Genomic DNA, 22685 nt, shown 5'->3' with positions numbered 1-22685 from the left:
AAAAGAAAAAGAAAAATTAAGGGGAGAGAGAGAGAGAGAAGCTGCTTTTAGAAGGAAAAATAGTGGTTGGGAGACCTTGATCGTAGGTCGGTAAAGGATGGCCTTGTTCTTCTCTTTTGTGCCGAACGTGTCGTGTCTGTCGTGTGCCGTGGCGTGGAAAACTAAGTGAAAAACGACACAAGTTGAGTTCCCATAGTCATTACGTTGGTTCCACCGTCATCTTGGAAATTCCCAATCTGTTAGGTGTTTAAATATTTATAATATTTTTTTGTTTTCCTAATTTTATAAAAAAATAATACGCTCTCCAAAAGTTATTATTTATATATTTTATTATTCTATACGTTCCATTCATAATATATTTCGTTTGAAACTATAATTCATTTCAACTCATCATTACAATTTTTTCAAATCTTAATACAAAATATAATAAACAATTCAATTTTTTCAAATTATAAAATAATAGTATTATTAAAAAATAATATTTTAACAATATTTTATCATCTCAACTCAACTCACTTCAACATCTAAACGCAACTCAACGTGCCTATTTATAACTCATTTTTTGAGAAAAGAAAAACAAAATAATAATAATCTTCTTTATAAAATGAATGCTTGACAAACAAACAAAACTATTTATGTTGTTTTAATTAAACGATCCAATTATATGGGAGCTAACACATCCGGTATAAATATTTTTTCAAACTAATAATACAATAGCCCTTTTATCTTTCTAATTGAATCGAGACCTTCTAGATTCTTAGAATTTTAGACCTCTTCGTCGAAATTACTAACAGCTTTGATATTTATTTCAAAATCACTATAATTTCTTATATCTTGATAAGGAAAAAAAAAAAAATCATGACGAGGGAAATCCAAAACGGTTTCACCTGATTTTTCTCTTCTTGAATTAGAGAGTTTAAATTAAAAATAAAAATAGTCAAATTTCTGTTTGGACTTTGGAGGTTCTTTTCTTTTTTCTTTTTTTTTTTTTATTTTAAAAAATGACTATTTCACCTGAATGCTTTTTTTTAGTTAGAGTAATTAAAAAAATAAAAAGCAAAAATGTCTTGTTTGAGGTGATAAAATATTTGGCTCGGTTTGGATCGAGAATCTCAACTTATTTCATCTCATCATTATAATTTTAATAAATTTTTACATAAAATACAACAAAAAATTTAACATTTTCAAATTCTAAAATAATAATAATAATATTAAAAAATAATGTTCTAATAATCTTTATTTTATTTTCAAATTTAATCTCAACTCATCCCATATCAACTTAGTATCCAAACCTAAGCTTCGTTTGAATTCAAAACCAACCTTAACTCATCTCATCTCATCATTACAATTTTTTTAAATTCTTATACAAAATATAATAAATAATTTAACTTTTTCAAATCTCAAAACAACTTTTTTAAATTTACATATAAAATATAATAAATAATTTAATTTTTATTCTACCATTTATAAACCATCTCAATCCATCTATAAATTTAAACCAAGTGAATCCTCAAGGCTTCATCGTGTGAGTCTGGGACTGGGGGTGATAAAATGTTGACCTAATAATAGTACTACTCGTTGAGATTTTTTGTATAGATTTACGGAGAAAACGATATATATCCACCCAGTCTTATACGCAATCATCTTGTCTTCCATTATTGATTTGAATACTAATTTTTACATATTCCTTATCTTTTCTATGATGGGGATTTTTATGATATATTTTTTAAGTAAAAAATAATTAGATATTTATTTTTGTAAGATAAACTAGCTTTCTTAACAAATACATTAGATCTATTAGAATTATTGAAGTGGTTTATATAATCATTATGCATTATTTAATACTCAACAAAAGTACTTCAGATATATAAAAAATAATAATATATTGTAGTAAAAAGTTTGTCATACTTTGTATTAAAAAATTACGAGACAATTTGCATCCAACGAAGATTTCACTTCACTTACCTAACAACAAAAAAGAACTGACTAGGATTCACATTAACTTGCTTTTCTCTATCTATCTTTCTTCCTTCTATTTTTGTTTAATTTAATGCCATTTTTCCACATGATGTTATCGTAGAAGATCAGCTTGACCCAAAAAATAATGAAAGTCCATACACTTTGGCAAAGAATGTCATACCATTTGTCCTTTGAAAAGGGATAGGGATTGACCTTTCGGCCAAAAAAAGGCTGAGGCTGGCACATGAGATGACTACTTCGCATCTATTCTAATTCCACTGTCACCAAAATCGGACCACCAGTGGTTGTTAAAAATTAGCAAAAACTATCAAAAAAATTCTTAAATATTTTGGTCCAATTAAATTAAAGTCTATTTGGTGAGCTTACTTTTCATTTGCGTTGGGCATTTGGTCAAAGGTTCCCGTCTAGATGGAGAAATTTGGGATTATGGGAGTAGGCAGGCAGGCAGGCATGATGCATGCATGTGATATTAATTTTTTCATCATTCCAGAATAATATTGAGCAGCAACCACATTTCATAAGTTATATCATGTCCTGGCCACAGTAATTAACAGGCTAAATTTGGTTACCCACTATAATATTAAGCAAACGTTTGGATAATGAGATGAGATGAAATGAAATGAGACGATCTGTAAATAATAGTAAAATAATTTAAATTAAGATGTTTTATTAAATTTTAATAAAAGATAGATAAAAAGTTGAATAAAAATATTATAAAGTTAAAATATTATTAGAAAATAAATTTTTAATATTATTTTTGTTTTGAGATTTGAAAATTTTGAATTGTTTTTTGTGTTTTGTTTAAAAATTTAGAAAAATCGTAATGATTAGATAAAAAAAATTGAAAATTTGAAATTGACATATATTTGTGTTTGTGGTATTTGAATATTGAGATGAGATATGATGAAATTGGAGGCTCTTTCTATCCAAACTAGGCCACAAATTCTACGAGGAAGTCTTACACCACATAAGTACACCTAACTAACACGTGATTTGTCATCTTATTTAAACACATATATATTTAAATATTAAAATAATGATAATATTACGATTAGATAAAAAAAATTAAAAATTTGAAATTGACATATATTTGTGTTTGTGGTATTTGAATATTGAGATGAGATATGATGAAATGGGAGGCTCTTTCTATCCAAACTAGGCCACAAATTCTACGAGGAAGTCTTACACCACATAAGTACACCTAACTAACACGTGATTTGTCATCTTATTTAAACACATATATATTTAAATATTAAAATAATGATAATCACATATTAATTAGAATGAGATATATAGTGTAAAGCACGCATTATGTAGAATTTATCTAATAATAAGGCTATGATTTTCTGCTGTTTTTGAAATGTAATTGTCTCTGCTTCTTAGCCAAGGCAGGCAACATTATTATTGTTTTTGCTTTTATTTCTTCGTGATAAATTAGAACCACAAAAGGTCACAGGAAAAGCTAGCTGTAACGTTATCTTCAATGGATTTACAAAAAGATGATAAGAAGATTATATGAGATAGCTGTGATTATATTCAAAGGATAAGGTATAAATTGACCATTATATCTTATTTGCATTGTGAGTGGTCTTCGTTAATTACTATATATGCTTTTATATGTGTTTGAATAATATTATATTATATTATATTATATATATATATACATTCTATACAGATAGATCCATGTCAATTAGCTGATCACATTACTTATTATAAACAATTAATTATTTGTTAAATTATATTTCCAGCTATAGAATGTGTAAGTATTGTATATTTTTTTAAAAAAAATGAGTAAATATAAAATCCACATGAAAAAAATCAAAATTTTAATACAGAAATACTATGTACAAACGGTATATACAATTTTTTTGTAACTGGCTGACAAATTGGGTCCCACTTTATCGTTTTCCTCCATTTTTCTCTCCTCATTCTCGTCTTTCAAATGAAAGCTGATCAAAACTTAAATACACACAGAGACAAGGTTGACTCAGTTTGATACGTCAGCATTTCACAATCTCATTTTATTGATTCGAACATCTGCAATCTTCTTCCCCTCCACTTCATTCCACACTGACATAGTTCATTAGGGGTTTTACAATCTTTCACGCCGACGCCCAACATCTGGCATTCTCTCTGTAACTTCCCCTGTAAATCTCTTCACACTCTTTCTGAACCCAAATCTTAGGACTTTGGAGAAGAACGAGAGCGGGCCAGTAAATCCCCTTCGTCTTCAGTCTACACTCCTCTTGAAGCTTCTTCTTTGTCTCTTTCTAGACTCAGTCGTCACAATTGACGTGCATTGATCACTCTCTTTTTTATTTTTGTTCTTAGTACCGGAGAGTAGAGAAGAGTGACATCGAAGTAGGAGGGAAATGGCGCTAGCCGTCGACAAGTCTAGGAGGCCCTTCATGGCAATAAAGGGAGAAGGGGAGAATGAGTGAAATCTGAGAGGGAGAATGACATGAATAAGAGGTAGGAAAAAATTGATAGGGGGAGACGAAATTGAGAGAAGGAGAGATGCTAAAAAATAAAATTTTTTATTCACCCGGTTATGCCACGATTGTCCTAACCGGTTGTAAGTAGAATTTTTCTTTTTAATAATAGACTCTATTATATTTTAAAATGAATGATGCGCTTGCACAATCCATAATTATATACAACATTATTTTTTAATATTTAAGCTCTTGATGGCAGTTTTATTTTATTTTATAATTGGTATTAGGGAGGCCGTATTCGATTCTAGACATCTTTTATGAGAGAGAGAGAGACATAAAATCAAAATGTGTTTTTTAATGAGTTCTGTCTAAAAATGGTTTGTTTTTCTGTTTTTTATTTACTCTTTTTTTTTTTTTTTTAATTTTAGAAATGCAGCTTGTCTTCTACCTTGAGATGTTTCTGATCATGATTTCTATCAATGATGGCAATCATGACAGAACTCACCGGAGCAATCACATGAGAGCATAACATCACAAACACCAAAGACCATAAAAGCATCCGTTCTTTTTCATTAACTTGCAAAAACACCATCAACATCAAGAATGAGAAAAATTGAACACTGCCAAAATCAGTCCATAGTTCACTGGAATGATCACCAGAGATCATACAAGAAACGCCAAAGATTGCGTAGAACAAGCAATCATGGTCACTTTGCAAATGAAATTTCCGAGAATTTCGATTTTTGTTAAATGATAATTACAATACAGCAATACAAACTCACATGTATTGTAATTATCACATGCATATCACTAGAAAGCTAAGGAGGAAAGCTAGCTTTGGGCAAATCCGTGGGGTTGGAAGCGAAGGAGGGTGTTGGTGGGGTTGGAAGAGGGTTGGTCTGGGCGGCAACCTATGTTTTGTGGTTCAAGATAAGTTTCGTAATCTACGTGGCAATATTTTCTTTGTAGCTGTTTTTTAGGCATCATCGGAATGTCATGTTAAATTTTTTTATCTTTATACCTGAAATTAGTAGTTTGTAAATGACATTTTAATTTCTTTAAGATGTCTCAACTAAAGCCTCCATTTTCCGGGCTCATTATTCAAAGGTACACTTGGATAAACTATTTATTTATTTTGAGTAATGTTATTATGCCTTTAATTTGTATCATTTACTTTGTTTTCTTGGTAATTGGTATAGCACCATGTGGCTTACTAAAAAAAATATAAATATAAAAAAGGTAGAGAGAATTTAACATTCTTCATATTTTTATATTTTTAAGTAAGATTTTATTTTGAATATATATTTTTAAAATTTTTTTAATAAGGCATTGTGTGCCACGTCGTGAAAATAAAATTAGTGATATAACTTAGGAGGCAATATAGTAGTATTTTCCAATTTTCATTTATTTTTGCTATCCCAGTTGTCTTTAATGGCCGATTGGATGACATATGGTGCGGAGTAGGCTGTCTTTGTGCATCTATGATGATGTATAACTGCAATCTACGACGGTAGCAGCTGGATGATAATTTCAAAGATGGTTGATTGGGCGGCTAGTTACAAGCAGTTCAAACATATTCTACCGAAAAAGTTCCCGAGTACGTATCCACGACGTCCGAAACCAATGTTTTTGCCCCCCAAAAAGCACTTTCCATTTGAAGCAAATCAATCTTTGAATGAAACTGTTTAAAAAAATAATTTAAAAAAAAAAAACAGAAATGTTAAACCCACCGAAAGTGTGTTCCCGAATTTTTTTTTTATTTAATGATTAAGAAAGTATTTTTTCATGATATTGTAAATTTTTATATTTTTTTTTAAATATTTATGATAATGAAAAAAATACATGAAAAAAAAAAGAAAAATAAAAAAAATGAAATGCACTATTCGGGACATTTCTTCGGTGGCTGTAGAATGACTCTAAAATATTGCCTAGTACTCACGCTCTCAGCGCTTTGTGTCAGGTGATAAAAGTTAATTAAATATTTTACGTATGAGACTGACGTATTATTTGACAGGAGTTTGACTCATGGAGATTGTTAAGAATATAACACAAATTATTAAAATTAACCTATTTTAAGACAAGTGAGAGTGATTTCACATGTGTTTCTTATTCACATAACTTTTAGGTTTGTAGGCTCGGTTGGGATACAAAAAATGTTTCATTTTATCTCATCTCATCATTATAACTTTTTCAAATTTCCACACAAAACATAATAAACAATTCAATTTTTTCAAATATCAAAACAATAATAATATTAAAAAATAATATTATAACAATATTTTATTCAACTTTCAACTATTATCAAGAAAAAAAGTTGTTCCTTCAGCTTTTCATTACGTTCATGCAAGTCACAAGTAGAGTTTTGGATAAATTCCAAATTCTGCCTCTAAACTTAGGCTACGTTTGGATCTTGAACTGAGTTGAGTTTAGTTGAATTTTTTATGAATAGTAGTGAGTTGAAATAGTTGACTGAGTTTTATAGGGTCCATTTGAAATGAATTTAAGTGTGTTTGGATATTAAGATGAATTGAAATATATTTATAGAAAGTTGTAAAATAAATTAATGCCATCATTATATTCAACTATTCATCTGATATATCAAAAATACTATCGATGTCAAATGGCACAAAAATTTCTTCAAGTTGCACTAGTAGCCATCCATGTCAAATTAACGAGGGGCAAAATGAATAAAACATTACTTTCTATTTTTCCCAGCCACCGATTTGTAGGCATCATTTGCCCACTGTAGAATTTCCACCATTGGTCAAGACGGTTACATCAAACAGTGTAGATTCACTCAAGTTCTTTCTGGATGCTGTTTAAGTGGTTGTTTGGATGGTTTAAAAATGAACTATACCGAGTTGAGTTGGGGAGCCAAACGGAGCCAGTTGCAAGCATGGCAGGAGCTAGCTAGCTAGTGATATATACCGTGCATATACAATGGCATAAATAAGTGTATATATGCATGTACTTGTGTATGTAGTATAAAAAGTCGACCGTCGAAACTAAAACATCGAACTATATGCATGGGAATATATAATTATATGCGAAGACCTAATTATATATACAATCGGACTTTTTATGAAATCATCATGATCTCAAATTAATCTCGAAATTTCATCCAACATGCATATTTGTACTTTCAAATATGTGATTCTTGTCTTTATTTTTTAATTTAAATTTGGGCGCAACCCAATGGCAATTTATATTCACACGAGTTTGATTTTTGAGTCGAGATTTAAGAATCTAGGATTTTTGCTCTAGTACCTACAAAATATATATTTATATATATATATATATATATATATATATATATAAAGATAGATAGATATATGGATTACACTAACACTGGTGCATTTGCTCTAAATCTAGGGTTTGCAGGATTTGTATCTTGCAAGCATGAAACTAGCTAGCAAGGCAAACGTCATGCCTGCCAAAAAAAAAAAAAAAAAAAAGGACTGCAAACTAAGCACATATTAATATGTTTGAATTTGATGGGATCATAGGCCTACAACTAGGAAAGGCCATGAAAGCAAAAAAGTGATCCTTTACCGATGAAGATGCAAGTTCATGAGCCCAGGCCGAAAGAAGGGAAGGCCTGGCCCATGAGTAGTTACTCGGTCTCTTTTGAAGCCCTACTCGAATTCAGTACGAAAAAGGCTGGCATCTGCATCACAGATGATGTTGATTAATCCTTAGTGAGAAGTGGCATGAATTCCTGTTGGAATGAATCTTTGAATTGTATTTTCGCAGGCCTTTAAATAATAAACTCTTAAAGGTTCTAATTTTTTTTTTTTTTTTAAGGTGGCAATTCTTAGTGTAGGGATCAAATAAGCAACCTATAATTTAATTTCGAGATAAAGTCAAAAATCAAACTAAGTGATAAGGCTAATAAGAGAAAAAAAAAATATAATCAGACTCTTAAAAGGAAAAAAAACTCTCAAACTTATAAAAGAAAAAAGTTTCATAAAGTAAGTTGAAGTCAATCACTCGAAAGAAATAGACCTCTATATAAAGAGGAGATTTCCATAAATCTAACAGGCTCTCCAGAGAAGCTCCATATGTACAATGACTCAAAAGAGTCTTCTCTCAATGGAGGTATCATCTTCAACCTCATAAAATCTTAAATTCTTTCATTCTAATATGAGATATGCGAGATTACGAGAGATTATAAAATTATCTGTTATAGTGAATATTACCTCCTAAACAACCCGTAAATATAGATGATATGTCAAATCACGTAAATTTATATATCTCTATTTATTTATTTTTATTTACTTATTTATTATTTTTTTTATAGGCAAACACGAATAGCACCGAATCAGAATCACCATAGTAAGTCAGAGATGATTATTTCTTCCCTCTCGTCTGTTGTGCAAATTAAGGCATTCACACTTAGATTCCATATCAAGAAGACAGTCGCATGCGCCTGAGAGGTCTTAGGTTTCGGGTCTAGCTATATATGTAGAATATTTGTCTTGCTCCATGTTCTATTATCAGAACAAGAGGCAATAAAGTTAACGAGCTAGGAGGGCTCCTAGTTCATGTGGTTGGGCCTGTCTCAGAAGATCGAGAAGGATCTTGTGAAAGGAACTGAAGCGGCCGGACTCTGAGGTTATAGCATTGGCAGATTCTAACAGATAGACATCGGAGTAAATATCAGCAAGCTCGCTCTGATATTGTTGTCAGCAACAAAAACAACTCGTCGCTCTCCCACATACACTCCCGCGCACACACATATATAATACATATGCAGTATGCTTGTGTCTATAACCAAAATGAATAACAACACTACTCTTGAACTCATTTCATCCATCCTGCCCTGTGCTACATGTGCTAGCTTCCAAGCTATCCGCCCCGGCCTAGTCCGATAAAAGAAACTCAGGCTACCCTGACGAGTACTGATGCTGATGATTATCTACTTAAGAGCTAATGGAACAATTTCGAAATATAGAGGCTCTCAAAATAAAATGGATAAAAATAAATGGAGCTGGTTCAAACACAATATGATTTCATTAGACTTTTTAGAAAATTAACGTCACGCACACAAAACGTACAAATTACAATGCTCCGCCGACAAACGTCAAGAGTCTCAAACCAATGGATAATACCATGTGTACGTACGTACACGTGAATGCATGGTATTGGTGGGCACGAAAGCCATTTGATTAAAATCCCAGAAAAAAAAAATGAAAGAAAAGAGACCAATTAGGTCTGGCTAGCTCTTAGTTAGGTCTCTAATTAAAGGGACCTGACCTCGATCGATGATGCCACGCATGCAAAGACAAGATCAAAATTTGGTCCGCCGAAAGAGTTTCCTTTACATACTAAATCGTGTACTAATATTTACATATAAGATACCTATTTAATAAATTGAAAGATAAAAATAATTTTTATAAAAAGTATTAAAAATATTTATGAATAATAATAATAAAATAATAATAAAATATTAAATAATAATAAATAATAAATAATAGATAAATAATAAATAATAATAAAATAATAAGAATATTTGATTCTCTCACACTCTTCAAACACACCCTATCGTTTCTACCTAATAGTCTCGTTCACTTTATATTAAGAAGTGCAGTAATCTTCAAAGTCATCAAAATCAATCATTTTTGCCTGCTAAATACAAAAGTACAAGATCAAGTGGATGTTGCGTGAAAGATCAGAAAGTGCATGCGCCAATTAATGAAATGTCACTTTCCCTACACTTGTTTGGAAATTTCCCAGGGATCACCACTACTACTACACTGATGCACTTACGGCTCTCCATAGTTTTCAGTTTCAAATATAATTATAACTTGTATATTGCGGTTTCTTTGTCTCATCCATCAACTTTTTATTCTTTAATTTATAACATGCCCATCACGACATGTTTGCCAATTATCTGAAGAGTTAGGCTTGGTTTAGATGTCAAATTTCTTTCAATTCATTTCAATTTATTATTATAATTTTTTTTTAAATTTTAATATAAAATATAATAAATAATTTAATTTTTTTAAATTCTAAAATAATAATAATATTAAAAAATAATATTCTAATAATATTTTATTATCTCAATTCAACTCAACTCAACTCAGTTCAATATCTAAACGCAATCTTACTCGAGAGCTAGGGCATGTCTTTTGTGCCGTATGGCGTATTGTAAATTTTAATTTACTACTTGGTGCCATATGTACATTGGATTTGTAAAAATGCATGGGTGGTGTGAAGTTGATTAATTAGAAACTGAACACTTGAGTACATGACTAATACATGAAGCACACCAGATTCCTGCAGCAACATGTCACTAGGAATTTGTTCCACTACCTTTAACTTATTCCCATGTGAAATAGGGTAAGAGAAATGATATATCCACTGAAAATTTGTACACTGATTTTTTTTTAAAATTTTTTTTTACATAATGATTAAAAAAATATTTTTAATGATTTTTTTTATTTATAAAATATTTAAAAGAGTTTAAAAATTGATCCAAAGAAAGAAAAGAAAAAAGAAAAAATAATTTAGACCATTCAGTATCAAATTTTCTGTGGGAGTAGTAGGGTAATGATACCCTTACACCTCCATTACTATTGTTTTACTATCTAACTGTTTTTTTTCTTGTGCTCTTTGAATATAAATTAAAAATTCCAGAATATGACATTCTTGTATAATGTAGAAGACAATAAATTTAATTAACCAACGTAATAATGTAAATTAATTAAAAATATATAAATTCAATTTTATAAAAATTGACTCAAAGAGCAATTGCATGACTCAAAGAAGGTCAATTTTTATAAAATTGAATTTATTTTTAATTAAATTCCATGACTACATTAGTTGATTTGATTTATTTTCTTCTAAATTATTCAAGAATGTTATATTATGAGATTTTTAATTTAAATTAAAATAGCAAGAGGATAAAAAAAATAGATAGATAGTAAAGTAGTAGTAAAGGTGGTGTAAAAAATGTTGTTAGTGTGATCCGTTAATATTTAAATATATTATAACATCCATTAATCTTAATAATTGGGTCTCATGCAAATGTTTAATATTTAAATTAAATATTGTGAAGTATACTGTTTCGTGATCTGATAAATATCACGTTACAATATCATTATTTATCTCAATTTTTTTTAAATAAAATTAATTGTTAGCACGATTACTATGGCAGAGATTCACATGAAAAGATGCTTGATTCTTGATGATAACATGTAAGGGTGAGTTTGATACTGTGATCCGCTCGAAAGGGAGTCATGTATATATATGGTCAATATATATGCATGTAGTAGTACTACTACTACTGCTACAAATAATAAATTAAAAGGTGTTTCACTCTCAGATTTCTCAATGTATTTATTTCTAGAAAGGGGTGGGGGCCGCCATGCAGCTGCAGCATGATGCACACTGCATAGATCAATTCATAATAATTAACATGAGACGTAACTCATTAGCTAACAATTCACAATTTTCTGGATGCATGATCATATATACCACTTTTCTATATATACTTTCCTCACTTTCTAGATTAAAGACTTTGTATTATATGTATATGGATGCATGATCATATATACCACTTTTCTATATATACTTTCCTCACTTTCTAGATTAAAGACTTTGTATTATATGTATATAGAAAAATGATTGGTACAAGCAGACAAGTCCAGCATAGTTTCTTTATACAAAAGTGAACCCCACTTAAAATATATATATATATATATATATATATAATTATTTTTTTTTAATGAGACTCACTTTGTTATAAAATATTCTGCACAAGACTTATTTATTTGGGGTACTGCAGCCCTTTATATTTTAAAAGCATTTTTTAAAAGTTGATTTCACTTATTTTATGTTGGTTTTAACAGTTAAATTATAATTATGTTAAGTATTTTGATGAAAGATAAAGATGTAGACACAACTAGCTAGTACTTCATTCACATTGATCGTTAATTGAGATCCTATAAATAATTCGTATTTAGAAGCTACGATATCCAACCGATCGATAGACCAATGTACGTATGATGGATATATAAGCTTTATGTTTTAATTATTAAATAAAATATTTCTACCGATAATTAGATGCCTGCAGGCCTGTACAGTAATTGACATCTGCACTCTGCAGGAGTTGAAAATTATGCAAAATAAATATAAATAAAAGGCGTTGATCTTATGATGTTCTTTCTCCAGGGGCGGGCGGGATGCATGAGGGTCTGATGCTTTTCCATGGCAGAGGTATCAACTTCGATGCAAAGGACAAAAGAGTTGTTCTCCGTTATCATTCAGTACTTCTTTGAAGATTACACGTGAGTTGACTACTGCATGCTTAATTTGATCATTCTTGGGGTCATAAGTTTGTAGCTAGTGTCTGTTAGAGCCCGAGCATCTTTAAAATTTGAAAGGATATGGATAAAATCAACTGTATTAGAATTGTCAAATAGTTGAAACTTCAAATATGAGTTAGCTTTTTTCATATTTGAGAATGTATTTATCATCATTTTATTTCAAAATATGATATCCAATTAACTCCATAACATATTCCACGCTTTTCATCTTCAAAAGTGATATTTATTTCGAAATATCAAACCCATGTTTCTCACAATAATTTAAATAAAAATTAAATTATTAATTAACATATCGTTAGTGTAATTATAAAATATGAAAAAAATTAAAAATATTATTATTAAAAAATAATATTATATTATTATTTTGATTAATCCAATGTGAGATTATGACTTGAATGATTTTGAATTTATGAAAAATATGTACTTTTAACTAAATTTTAGAGATGATCTTGAATGTATTTGACTCTTGTTTTTAACTTTTTTTTACTCTTGTTTTTAACTTTTTATTTCATAAATAAAATATATTTTTCAATATTTACATTCATAAAAATAACTTATTAATTTTAAATGTCCAGGATTAATTTTTTTCATTAACATATACGTTCATTTCTCCAAATTTACTTGATTTTAATTAAATATTGCTTGATGAAATAAAAAATAAATAAATTCTCTATAATTTCAAAAAAGAAAATGCTATATGTAAGGGGATTTTACCCCCTTGTCTCAACGGGTTTGAGAAATGCAACTAAGGGGACAAGAACCGAAAGCCCAGCTCAGAACAGGTAGAATCCTCGACTCGGCCCATGGGTAGGCTCCTCTGGACACTACTTGCATGAAGGAATGTGTTGTAAGGGATGAGACTCGACGACTTGGAGACCCCTCGAATAGTGTTCAGCTCTTGAGTGATTGTCCATGTAATGGACGGAAAGCACAAGGGGCCCTCGATCCTTTGACAGAAGATGCATCAACAGACCACCAAGGACTCCAGCGAGGTGAGGCAAATCGGGGAATCACGCTGCATTAATGGCACCACTACCCGAATTACACGCTACATTATTGATGTCGTCACAGAGCCATGCAGCATTAAATGATTCTGACAAAATGAACAATATGAATAACACTAACTCCATAGAGGTAGACACGATCTGTTCCCCAAACTCATGATATAAATAGCAAGTTACAGGTACAAGAAAGACTCTCTGATCTCTAGACTCTCTCACTTATTTATAAACTTCTACGAGAATTTACTGATTTTGACATCGAAGATTCTCCGGATCCAAGGTCGCCCTCTTCCAGTTCTCTTCTTTATTTTTGCGGGCCCAAGTTCTGAATACCTGAGTTGTTGGAACCTAACTTAAAGGCATACGAAACACGATGTTAACACCATTTATACTTATAATTTTACTTACATAACTCAATAACCATTAGTGTTGATCAGGTGTCAACTCTTGGAGGTGGTGAGAATTTTAAAAATCAAAGTTTGAAAATTAAATTAAACAAATAAATATGATTAAAATGAGATTGTCATTCAATATGTATAATATTATGCATAAAATTATAAGTATGTGTCAGTCCATCACTAGTCCTACAAAAATCAGCACTCAATGAGTGCCACTCACGATAGCAACAAAGTACCTATAAAAGATTCCAACGTCTAAGAACTGATCATGTAGGTATTTTATTCCCATGAGATCTGTTTTCAGATGCCATGCATATGCATACTCAACAACTTTAATTTGGTAAACGATGACCATGAGCAAATAATATTATTAAAATTATCACGATTTTAGGAGATTTTGTGTATACAAATAAGTCTCTCTTCATGACAACCGATTATAGGAACATTTTTCAGATTATTTATTTATTATTTTTTAACTGCTCTCAAATCTCGTGGAGAAGAAATTAGGAATAAGTAGTTCAGGATGTGTACGTACGTGTCTCTCTCCTCGCATTATCTCCTATTTCCTCTATTCTGGCCTGTTATGTAAATTTAAGCATTAACAATACGTATCTTGTGACAAATTAAAAAGGAGATATGATCCGTCCAATAGGCCTAACTTTTATCTGAAACTTTTAATTTTACTTAAAACTGATCAGCACATAGTTTTTACAGAGGAAATAAATGTCGAAACCAAGCATCTACTGGAGGATCAGCTCGAGCTCAAAGACGTGCATATTTCAACTTGCGCCCATATTTTCGTGTGACTTCAGTAGAACGAATCATATCTCAAGTACCATATCCCAAGAAATAGAAATGAGTTACTATTTATTTATTATTTTATTTAGGAATTTCTTTTTTTTCCTAGCCTCATACATACAAATCCACGCCGTTCGATGTTGACAACCACGTAAAAAAGTTACGAGACTAGTCAGCAACACGTGGGCTTGGGTACGTGCAAGCGGCATATCCCTGAAGCTGGTCCCACGTGGACGTCTCTCGCACAACTTCTCACCATTATTGTAATAAAAGGGGTAGTTCAGCTGTACCTTTTCTCTCATCATATCCACTAGTAGCAGAAACGAAACCGTAGGATCAACACCAGTCTATCTTGTGATCATTATAGCCAGCGAGCTAAAGGAGCAATCCCGTCCTCTTCTTCCTTCTTCTTTTTAAGAGGGCTTTGGCTTTGTTACTCTGCAGCTAGGATTTCTCTGTTTTCTTTGTTTTAAGCTTGCCTTTTGTTTTCAACAATCGATATACGCAAAAAGAGAGGCATAATAATATGGTGACCTTGGTGTCTCAAGAAAACATGGTTGCTTTGGTTTCTCGCACCGGAAGGCATTTGCAACGGTACAGCAAAGGTCGTCGCCAAGTTGTGGGGTTCGTCTCTCTCTCTTACTCACTCACTCACTCACATTACTCTGCTTCATTATGAAATGGAAGCTGTGTGAATTGTAATGTGTTCTTCTATTAAATTGTGTTAATGGGTCAATTCCCTGTAAGTTTAATATATACCTGAAATTGAAATGATTAGAGTTAATCGGCGTTGATTGCAAGGACTACGCTCTCAAATTGCAACCAAATATACGGATTCCAAATTTCACACGAACGACAAATTCGGTGTTATTCTCTGAGCGGCGTGTAAAACATAATGTAGAGCAGCTAGAGCCATTTCTTTCTTTTTGTCTTGACTCAATTTTAAGACCTAAAGTTAGAAATATAGGCAGTGGGGTTTATAGCATTTCGGAAATTTTACATGGAAATCATAAAGATCCACTCAATATATCCATATTTCCCTCCCACTTGCAAAATTTGACATTTTTAAGTAGTTAAAATGGTCAAACAAACACGGATAGAAACTTAACTGGGCCGTGATGGATGGTAGCTACTTCTTGTTGGTATTAGAGATTTGTGTGTTCCTCACATTTTTCACGTTTATTTTTATTAGTTCTCATTAGCTTGTTAGTTAGTTAGTTAGTTAGTTTTCCAACTGTTAATTGTTGGATTGTCTTTTGTATTTTGACATGTGCTCTTTTTCATCTTGTATATAAGTAGAGCACTTGATGTAAATCAATCACGGATTCACGGTTACTTAACAAAGTTTTTCTTTCTTTGTTTCCCTTCGTTTCTTGTCAAGAGGCCACGAGCCGACATTTATGTCTCTTGGCTTGTGGTTTTCTGTTAAAATCCTTCAGATTTATGTTCTATAACCTTATCTAGAATTCTTTAAAATATTAGTCACTGTTTTTCAGTTAAAAATTGCAGTTTTTTTGCTAAGTATTTATGTTAAATGGAAAAATATAACAACATAATATCAACATCTTTCTGAGCAAGTGGAATGTTAAAAAAGGATCATATGGTCAATCCAGTTTGTCGATTCAACTAATTTATGGTTTTAGTAACTGAAATTAATGTACCATACTCTTATGTATTCTATTTTGCAGATGTATACCTTACAGATACAAGATTGCAAAGCAGACTTCCTTGGTAGAAGCAGGAGAATTAGAAGTTCTTGTCATCAGTTCACAGAAAGGCAAAGGGATGTTGTTTCCAAAGGTACCTGGATTATTGTCTCGTCTTTGATTGAACAAATTATTCAATATAATTTCTGATTTGTGTTTATATCAATTAAATTTTAATAACATGTTGTTTCAGATATTTTAACACGATTCCTGTATGTAATTACCAGGGAGGTTGGGAAAAAGATGAATCCATAAAGGAGGCGGCTTTACGAGAGACACTAGAGGAAGCAGGGGTACGAGGCGTTATTCAGGTCAGTGCTCCTCTTGTAGTTCCAATTCCGGCAGAAAGCTTTTGGTTCAACTGAACATTAACATTAGCATTAGCATATGATCGTTTCACTTCATGCCCCAGACAATTTTGAAGAACTTTTTTATCTAAATAACATGAAAGAAAACATATCCAAGAAATGAAGGGAAATGGTCCTCTTGGGTATTAGGCAGCTTAGCAATGTGGAGGAGAGTGAAAATTTCTGACAAATTTGCTTGTATGATGAACATTAGAAGTGATGCGTGATTGTTTTTGCATTGTGAGCATTTGAATCTATAATGTTTTTGACAAATAAAAGGTCTCCTTGCAGCGTGAATTGGGTAAGTGGAATTTCAAGAGCAAAACCCATGATACTTATTATGAAGGATACATGTTCCCATTGCTTGTGGAAGAGCAGTTAGATTTCTGGCCAGAGAAGGACGTGCGTCAAAGAAAATGGGTATGGCACAAAATTCAAATAGTACTCTCGAATGAGATTACTTTGCCGAAACATTGCATCATTAAAACTGACTTTTAAACAATTGCTGATGTTTATATGGTATATATGTTTGTTATCTGGTATAGATGAATGTGCAAGAAGCAAGAGAAGTTTGTCAATATTTGTGGATGAAGGAAGCTCTAGATAAACTTGTAAATCGGCTGACGACTCAACAACATGTTGATGTGGAACAAGTAGGACCGTGTTCGGTAAGCTAGGAGGAGGGCATATCTGACTTGTAAGTAGGGAATTATTGCAGCGCACACTGCAATGCTGTTTTAAGACCAGATGAGGTGAACCGAGGAAAAGTTGGATACAAACAGACAAGAAAGATCGACGACACTTTGGAAAAGTGATAATAGAAGTTGGCATTCTGGTTCTTGTTGTTTTGGTTTGTTGGAATTCTATGATCCAGAAATCATAGGAAACAGTCCGACATTAGATGAGGATTAGAAACATGTTCTTTAGAATTTCAGACATGGTTTCTAATTATATAAAAATGTTTTGTTTCAGAATTCATCGACCTTAAAGCTTCCTTGTAATTTGATACGCATCTGTATATACATTTTAAAATGCTATATGATCGCCTGCCCCGAAGACTTTAGCAATAGGAAACTTGTTAAATAATTTATGCAACAGGAAGGGGATTGGAGCGCTAGCTGAAAGATTCCATTGTATTTTAGCTTTTTTCCATCCTCGCCGGCTTGGCAATCTGCAATCTGCACAAGGGACAAATTGGTGTTTGGAAAGACAAGCATTTTATATTTTTATATAAAAGAGAGAGAGAGAGAGAGAGAGAGAGAGAGAGATTAGGATCCAGCCAACGTCAGCAATCCTCGTACTAACAATCCTTAAAAAATACATTATAATTAATGACGGTCAAGTTAACAATCCACGTGATCAGAAGTTTGAAATTTAAATATTAAATTATAACCTCCAATAATGTCTGCCAAATCAATGGTATTATGCAAAGTATTATTAGAGAACTTGGTTAGGACATTCCTCAATCTATATCCCTCATGGTTAAAGCTAACTTTGCGAGTGTGTGAGCCACTGAATTTGCCTCTCTATCGACAAGTTCACCCTCCATTGTTCCCTATCAAGCAGCATCCTCCTAGCATCTTCTATCAACACACTATATTCAATGCATATCTCTTCCTTACTCGTGACAGCTTTGATAATAACCTGGGCATCTCCCTCTGGACACACTTGTGTCATTCCCAACTCAATGCAATAGCTTCTGCAACTGCTGGCTTCGAACTATAATTGACAATTTCACATAGAGAAGCCAAAATATCACTATCTGCATTTCTTATCATAATTCCAATTCCAATACTTGCATTTCTTTCCTTAATATTTACAATTGCATCCCAATTGGCCTTCACGTTGGTTATTGATAATTAAAAGAGAGATCTGTCTTGAAAGAAGCATTGGATTACCATAGTTAACCAATTGTTTTGATAAATAATCACATGACGGCTTGTGGAATGCGTCCATGTTGCATGAATTAGGTAAATTATCAATTTTTCTTTGATCGGATATGGTCTCTAAAAATTATTTGTATCTAAGGATTTATTATTTGAAAAGTATTTCAGCCACAAAAAGATCATACAAAAGTAAGCTTACAGACTAATATGATTTTATATAAGACTTTAGATCTACTTTACAATAAAAGTAGTTTTACAATCTAATGTGTCACATCAAACCATATCAGTTTGTGATTTTATTTTTGTAAGAAAATTTTGTAGCTAAAATATTTCTCTTAAATCTTATATTTGTGAGTGCATGTCCTCACCAAGACCCTTATCGCTTCAACCAATTCCTAGGAGTTAGTTGATAATTGAAACATATGTATTGTTGGTATTACATATCTCCCATCCAATGAACGTAAATTCTACAACGTGCTGATATGATTTTGATATCTTATACATGCTCTAATTTATGAAGTAGGGTATCTAATTTGCCTAATTGATGAAGTTTCTTGAGGTAGAGATTTCATCATTCAATTCCCTCTCAACATAGTTGGGGATGAGATTGTTTTAGAGGGGAGGATCGTGATTCATCCCCAATTGTGTTGCCCTATTCATAAAACAAGAAAGGGGAAAAAAGAAGAAGAAAAGACAACAGTTGTTTTCACCAACCGTACCTTTCTCTCTCCTTCGAGCTTGAATTCCACAAAGATGGCCGAGTTGTTGAGACGAGAGCATGCGTGCCCGAGTTCTTTCTGGATTCGGCTGATAGTACTTTTACTTGCCTCATTAAACGGAGGTCGTCCTTGAAATTCCATTCACAATTTTAATTGAAACACCATAACTCTTTCTAACATGTACGACAAGCAATTTAATTCAAATGGTACAGCCCTATGTAACATCTTACGTTTGGTAGCTTTTGGGTAAGGGTTAATCTATTATGGGTAAGGTTACTGTATCTTTTCAATTAGAGAAAATATATTTACAACTGTGAATTATGCAACCGTCATATAATTACTTTAAAAAAAATGAATAAAACATGAAACCTACATAAAAAAATTAATTTTTAATGGTAGACCTCATTCTTTTTCAAAGTGATTACGCGTCGTTTACGCACTTCATGATTGTATGTAGAATTACTCTTTCAGAGTTAGTCTACATACAATTCCCAAATGAAAACTGCTCATACAAGTCCATACAGTTATGTTTAAAAAAATTTTAAAATTACAAATATCTTTTTTAAAATGATTTTTTTCCTTTTTATTTTAATTCATCAATAGAACTGCAAACTCAATTCCTCACTCAGAATTACAAATAGAATTTCTCTTTCGAATATATTTTCTTATTTTTTAATAAGTCACGTTGCACCAAGTAATAGTGTCACATAATAGAACAAAATCAAAATGGGCGGTATAAGTGAGGCAGCATAGTAAGTTCGTAACATTTCTCATGTATTATTGTTTCATTTCAAATGAAGTTGGGATATGAGAGAATTTCAGAATCTAAATCCATTTAAAATGGGTTGCCCGAGCACAGACCTAATTGCCTACAATGGAGGCTGGAGCTTAATAGAGCCGAAAAGCTTGGTCCGATTATAAAGAGGAAAGCCTCGTTCCAACCCTATCCATTTATCTCACCTTATTTAGCCTAGCACCATTGATTATCCACTAATGCTAAAATCACGTGGGGTTTTACTCGATTCACAAGTACCCTCGCATGAATAGTACTTACTACTTGCCAACTCATTGGCACCTCAAATAATCTATAGCGGTTCTCTTGTTTATCCATAGATTATTGAGGACAGTTAATTACGGGGTTGATAATTAGAAATGATCATGCCTACTAATTTATATAATTTTTATTTTTATTTTTTTGATATGCAGTATCACGTAATTTATTAAAAAATTAAAAAATAAAAACATAAAAAATAGAGAAAATCGAAATTTTTAATCTTCATCTTTTTATGTTTTTGAACATCATTTTATTTTAAATATATATTTTTTTAATTTTTAATAAACCACATAATACCACACCACATCAAATGACAAAATAAATATTATAAATTAGTGACATAGAAGCATTACTCTTAATAATTTGTGTTAATGTAAACTGTATGGATTGCAAGAAGTTAGATAAATTGTGTGGCATGTTAATTAGTTACTTTAGATACTTCTTTTGTGACCTCGATTCTAGGATTGGATTGATCAAGTTTGTTTGTGAATATTATATTATGATTTGATAATTTACGATTATAAATATCTTTTTTTTATTTTATAAATATACGCAAGTCCAATTGTCAAAAAATAAAAAATAAAAAATCGTCAAAATAGATTAACCTTGGCCAAAAGCAAAACGAAAGAGAAATCATGGATTCAGGATAAGCCCCACAGAACCTTCTGGGTTCTCTCCGATCTCTCTCTGTTTTGTCACGTTTGTTTATTTGTTTATCTATACGTTCTTTCCTGAGCTTCTAGTTTCTTTCCGAGAACTCTAGAACCTTAGTAAGAAAACACCACCATATCACCCACTTCATAGAAGGTGATACCAAACGGCAAATAGTGCGAAGGAGCAAGAGAAGAGAAGAGAAGAGAGGAGAACAAGCTTACTTCATAATCGATATGGCTGACGGTATATTTGGGCACCCTTTTAGACGCTTCTTCTGGAGCCCTCCCATCTTCCGGGAATGGTCCGGATCGACGGCCCTTATGGACTGGCTCGAATCCCCTACTGCTCATATCCTCAAGATCAATGTCCCAGGTACCACACCTCTCTCTCTATCTCATCTCAAGTGGGATTGAGCAATTTTGTTGAGCTGTGTTTAACTTCATATGTCACGAAGTGGAATCGTTGTATGGTTTAGACGAAGCAATTTTACGTGTTGGCTTTTCTTTTCTTCTTCTTTTGGAGGGGAGTTTTTCGTGGGTTTTCAAATTTTAGTAATTTTTGTATTGGGTTACGCTAACTGGGGATATTCTAGCACAGTTTACGATCGAATTTTGGAGTCTGTTCTTGGTGGGTTTTCTCAATGGAGCAAGTTTCTGTGAATAGGTTTCAACAAAGATGACATAAAGGTACAGATAGAGGAGGGGAACATCTTACAGATCAAAGGAGAGGGTGGGAATGGGGAGCCCCATGAAAAAGATGACGTTTGGCTTGTGGCTGAGAGAGGCACAGGGAAAAGGGGATTTTCTCGGGAAATAGAATTGCCGGAAAATGTGAAGGTGGATCAGATCAAGGGTCAGGTGGAGAATGGTGTTCTCACTATCGTTGTCCCAAAAGATACAACCCCAAAGTCATCCAAAGCTAGAAACATCAACATCACTAGCAAGCTCTGAACTCCAAGCTTCTACTTAGAATGGCCACCAGATGGTTCGAGAATAACAGTGGATAATGTATTAGGAGATCCTGTGTATAATAAAATGAACTCTTTGAGCTTAATTTTGCGTTCTCTTTCTCGCTCTCTCTCTGTATAATGGGATCTTGTGTGTAATATCATATCAGATGTCACTGAATCACTGATCAATTGCGATTATATTTTTAGGATAGTGATAGGGTACAACCCTATTTATCTATCTACTACTCAAGTTTCAAGTCTTTTTTTTTATCATTTTTTAAGTATTTTTTTAACATTTTTAATCATTAAAAAAAATTAAAAAAATATATAACTTTACTAATACATACTTTTTTAATTATTAAATAAAATAAAAAATTAAAAAAAATCAAATACAAAAAAAAAAAATAATGAATAAATAATAGTAAAAT

At 32.0% G+C, this 22685-nt stretch overlaps 2 protein-coding genes across 2 annotated transcripts; both read left to right on the top strand.

Annotated features, from left to right (window-relative positions):
* Positions 1–15242: 15242 nt before the first annotated feature.
* LOC121252329 (nudix hydrolase 18, mitochondrial-like) lies at positions 15243–17969 on the top strand. The gene is made up of 5 exons (XM_041151936.1): positions 15243–15566; positions 16631–16742; positions 16876–16959; positions 17287–17415; positions 17541–17969. The coding sequence occupies exons 1-5, from the start codon at positions 15469–15471 to the stop codon at positions 17670–17672; spliced, it is 555 nt and encodes a 184-aa protein (XP_041007870.1). The 5' UTR covers positions 15243–15468; the 3' UTR covers positions 17673–17969.
* Positions 17970–21282: 3313 nt separating this feature from the next.
* On the top strand, positions 21283–22463 carry LOC121252344 (15.7 kDa heat shock protein, peroxisomal-like). Its single transcript, XM_041151954.1, has 2 exons — positions 21283–21680; positions 21972–22463. Exons 1-2 carry the CDS (start codon positions 21542–21544, stop codon positions 22256–22258), a joined length of 426 nt encoding a protein of 141 aa, XP_041007888.1. The 5' UTR covers positions 21283–21541; the 3' UTR covers positions 22259–22463.
* The last annotated feature ends 222 nt before the right edge of the window (positions 22464–22685 follow it).

The sequence above is a fragment of the Juglans microcarpa x Juglans regia genome, chromosome 2S (assembly GCF_004785595.1).
Source record: "Juglans microcarpa x Juglans regia isolate MS1-56 chromosome 2S, Jm3101_v1.0, whole genome shotgun sequence".
NCBI classification, from domain to species: Eukaryota; Viridiplantae; Streptophyta; class Magnoliopsida; order Fagales; family Juglandaceae; genus Juglans; species Juglans microcarpa x Juglans regia.
Note: the sequence above shows the minus strand (reverse complement) of the source record. Positions and strands in the feature narration are given on the sequence as shown.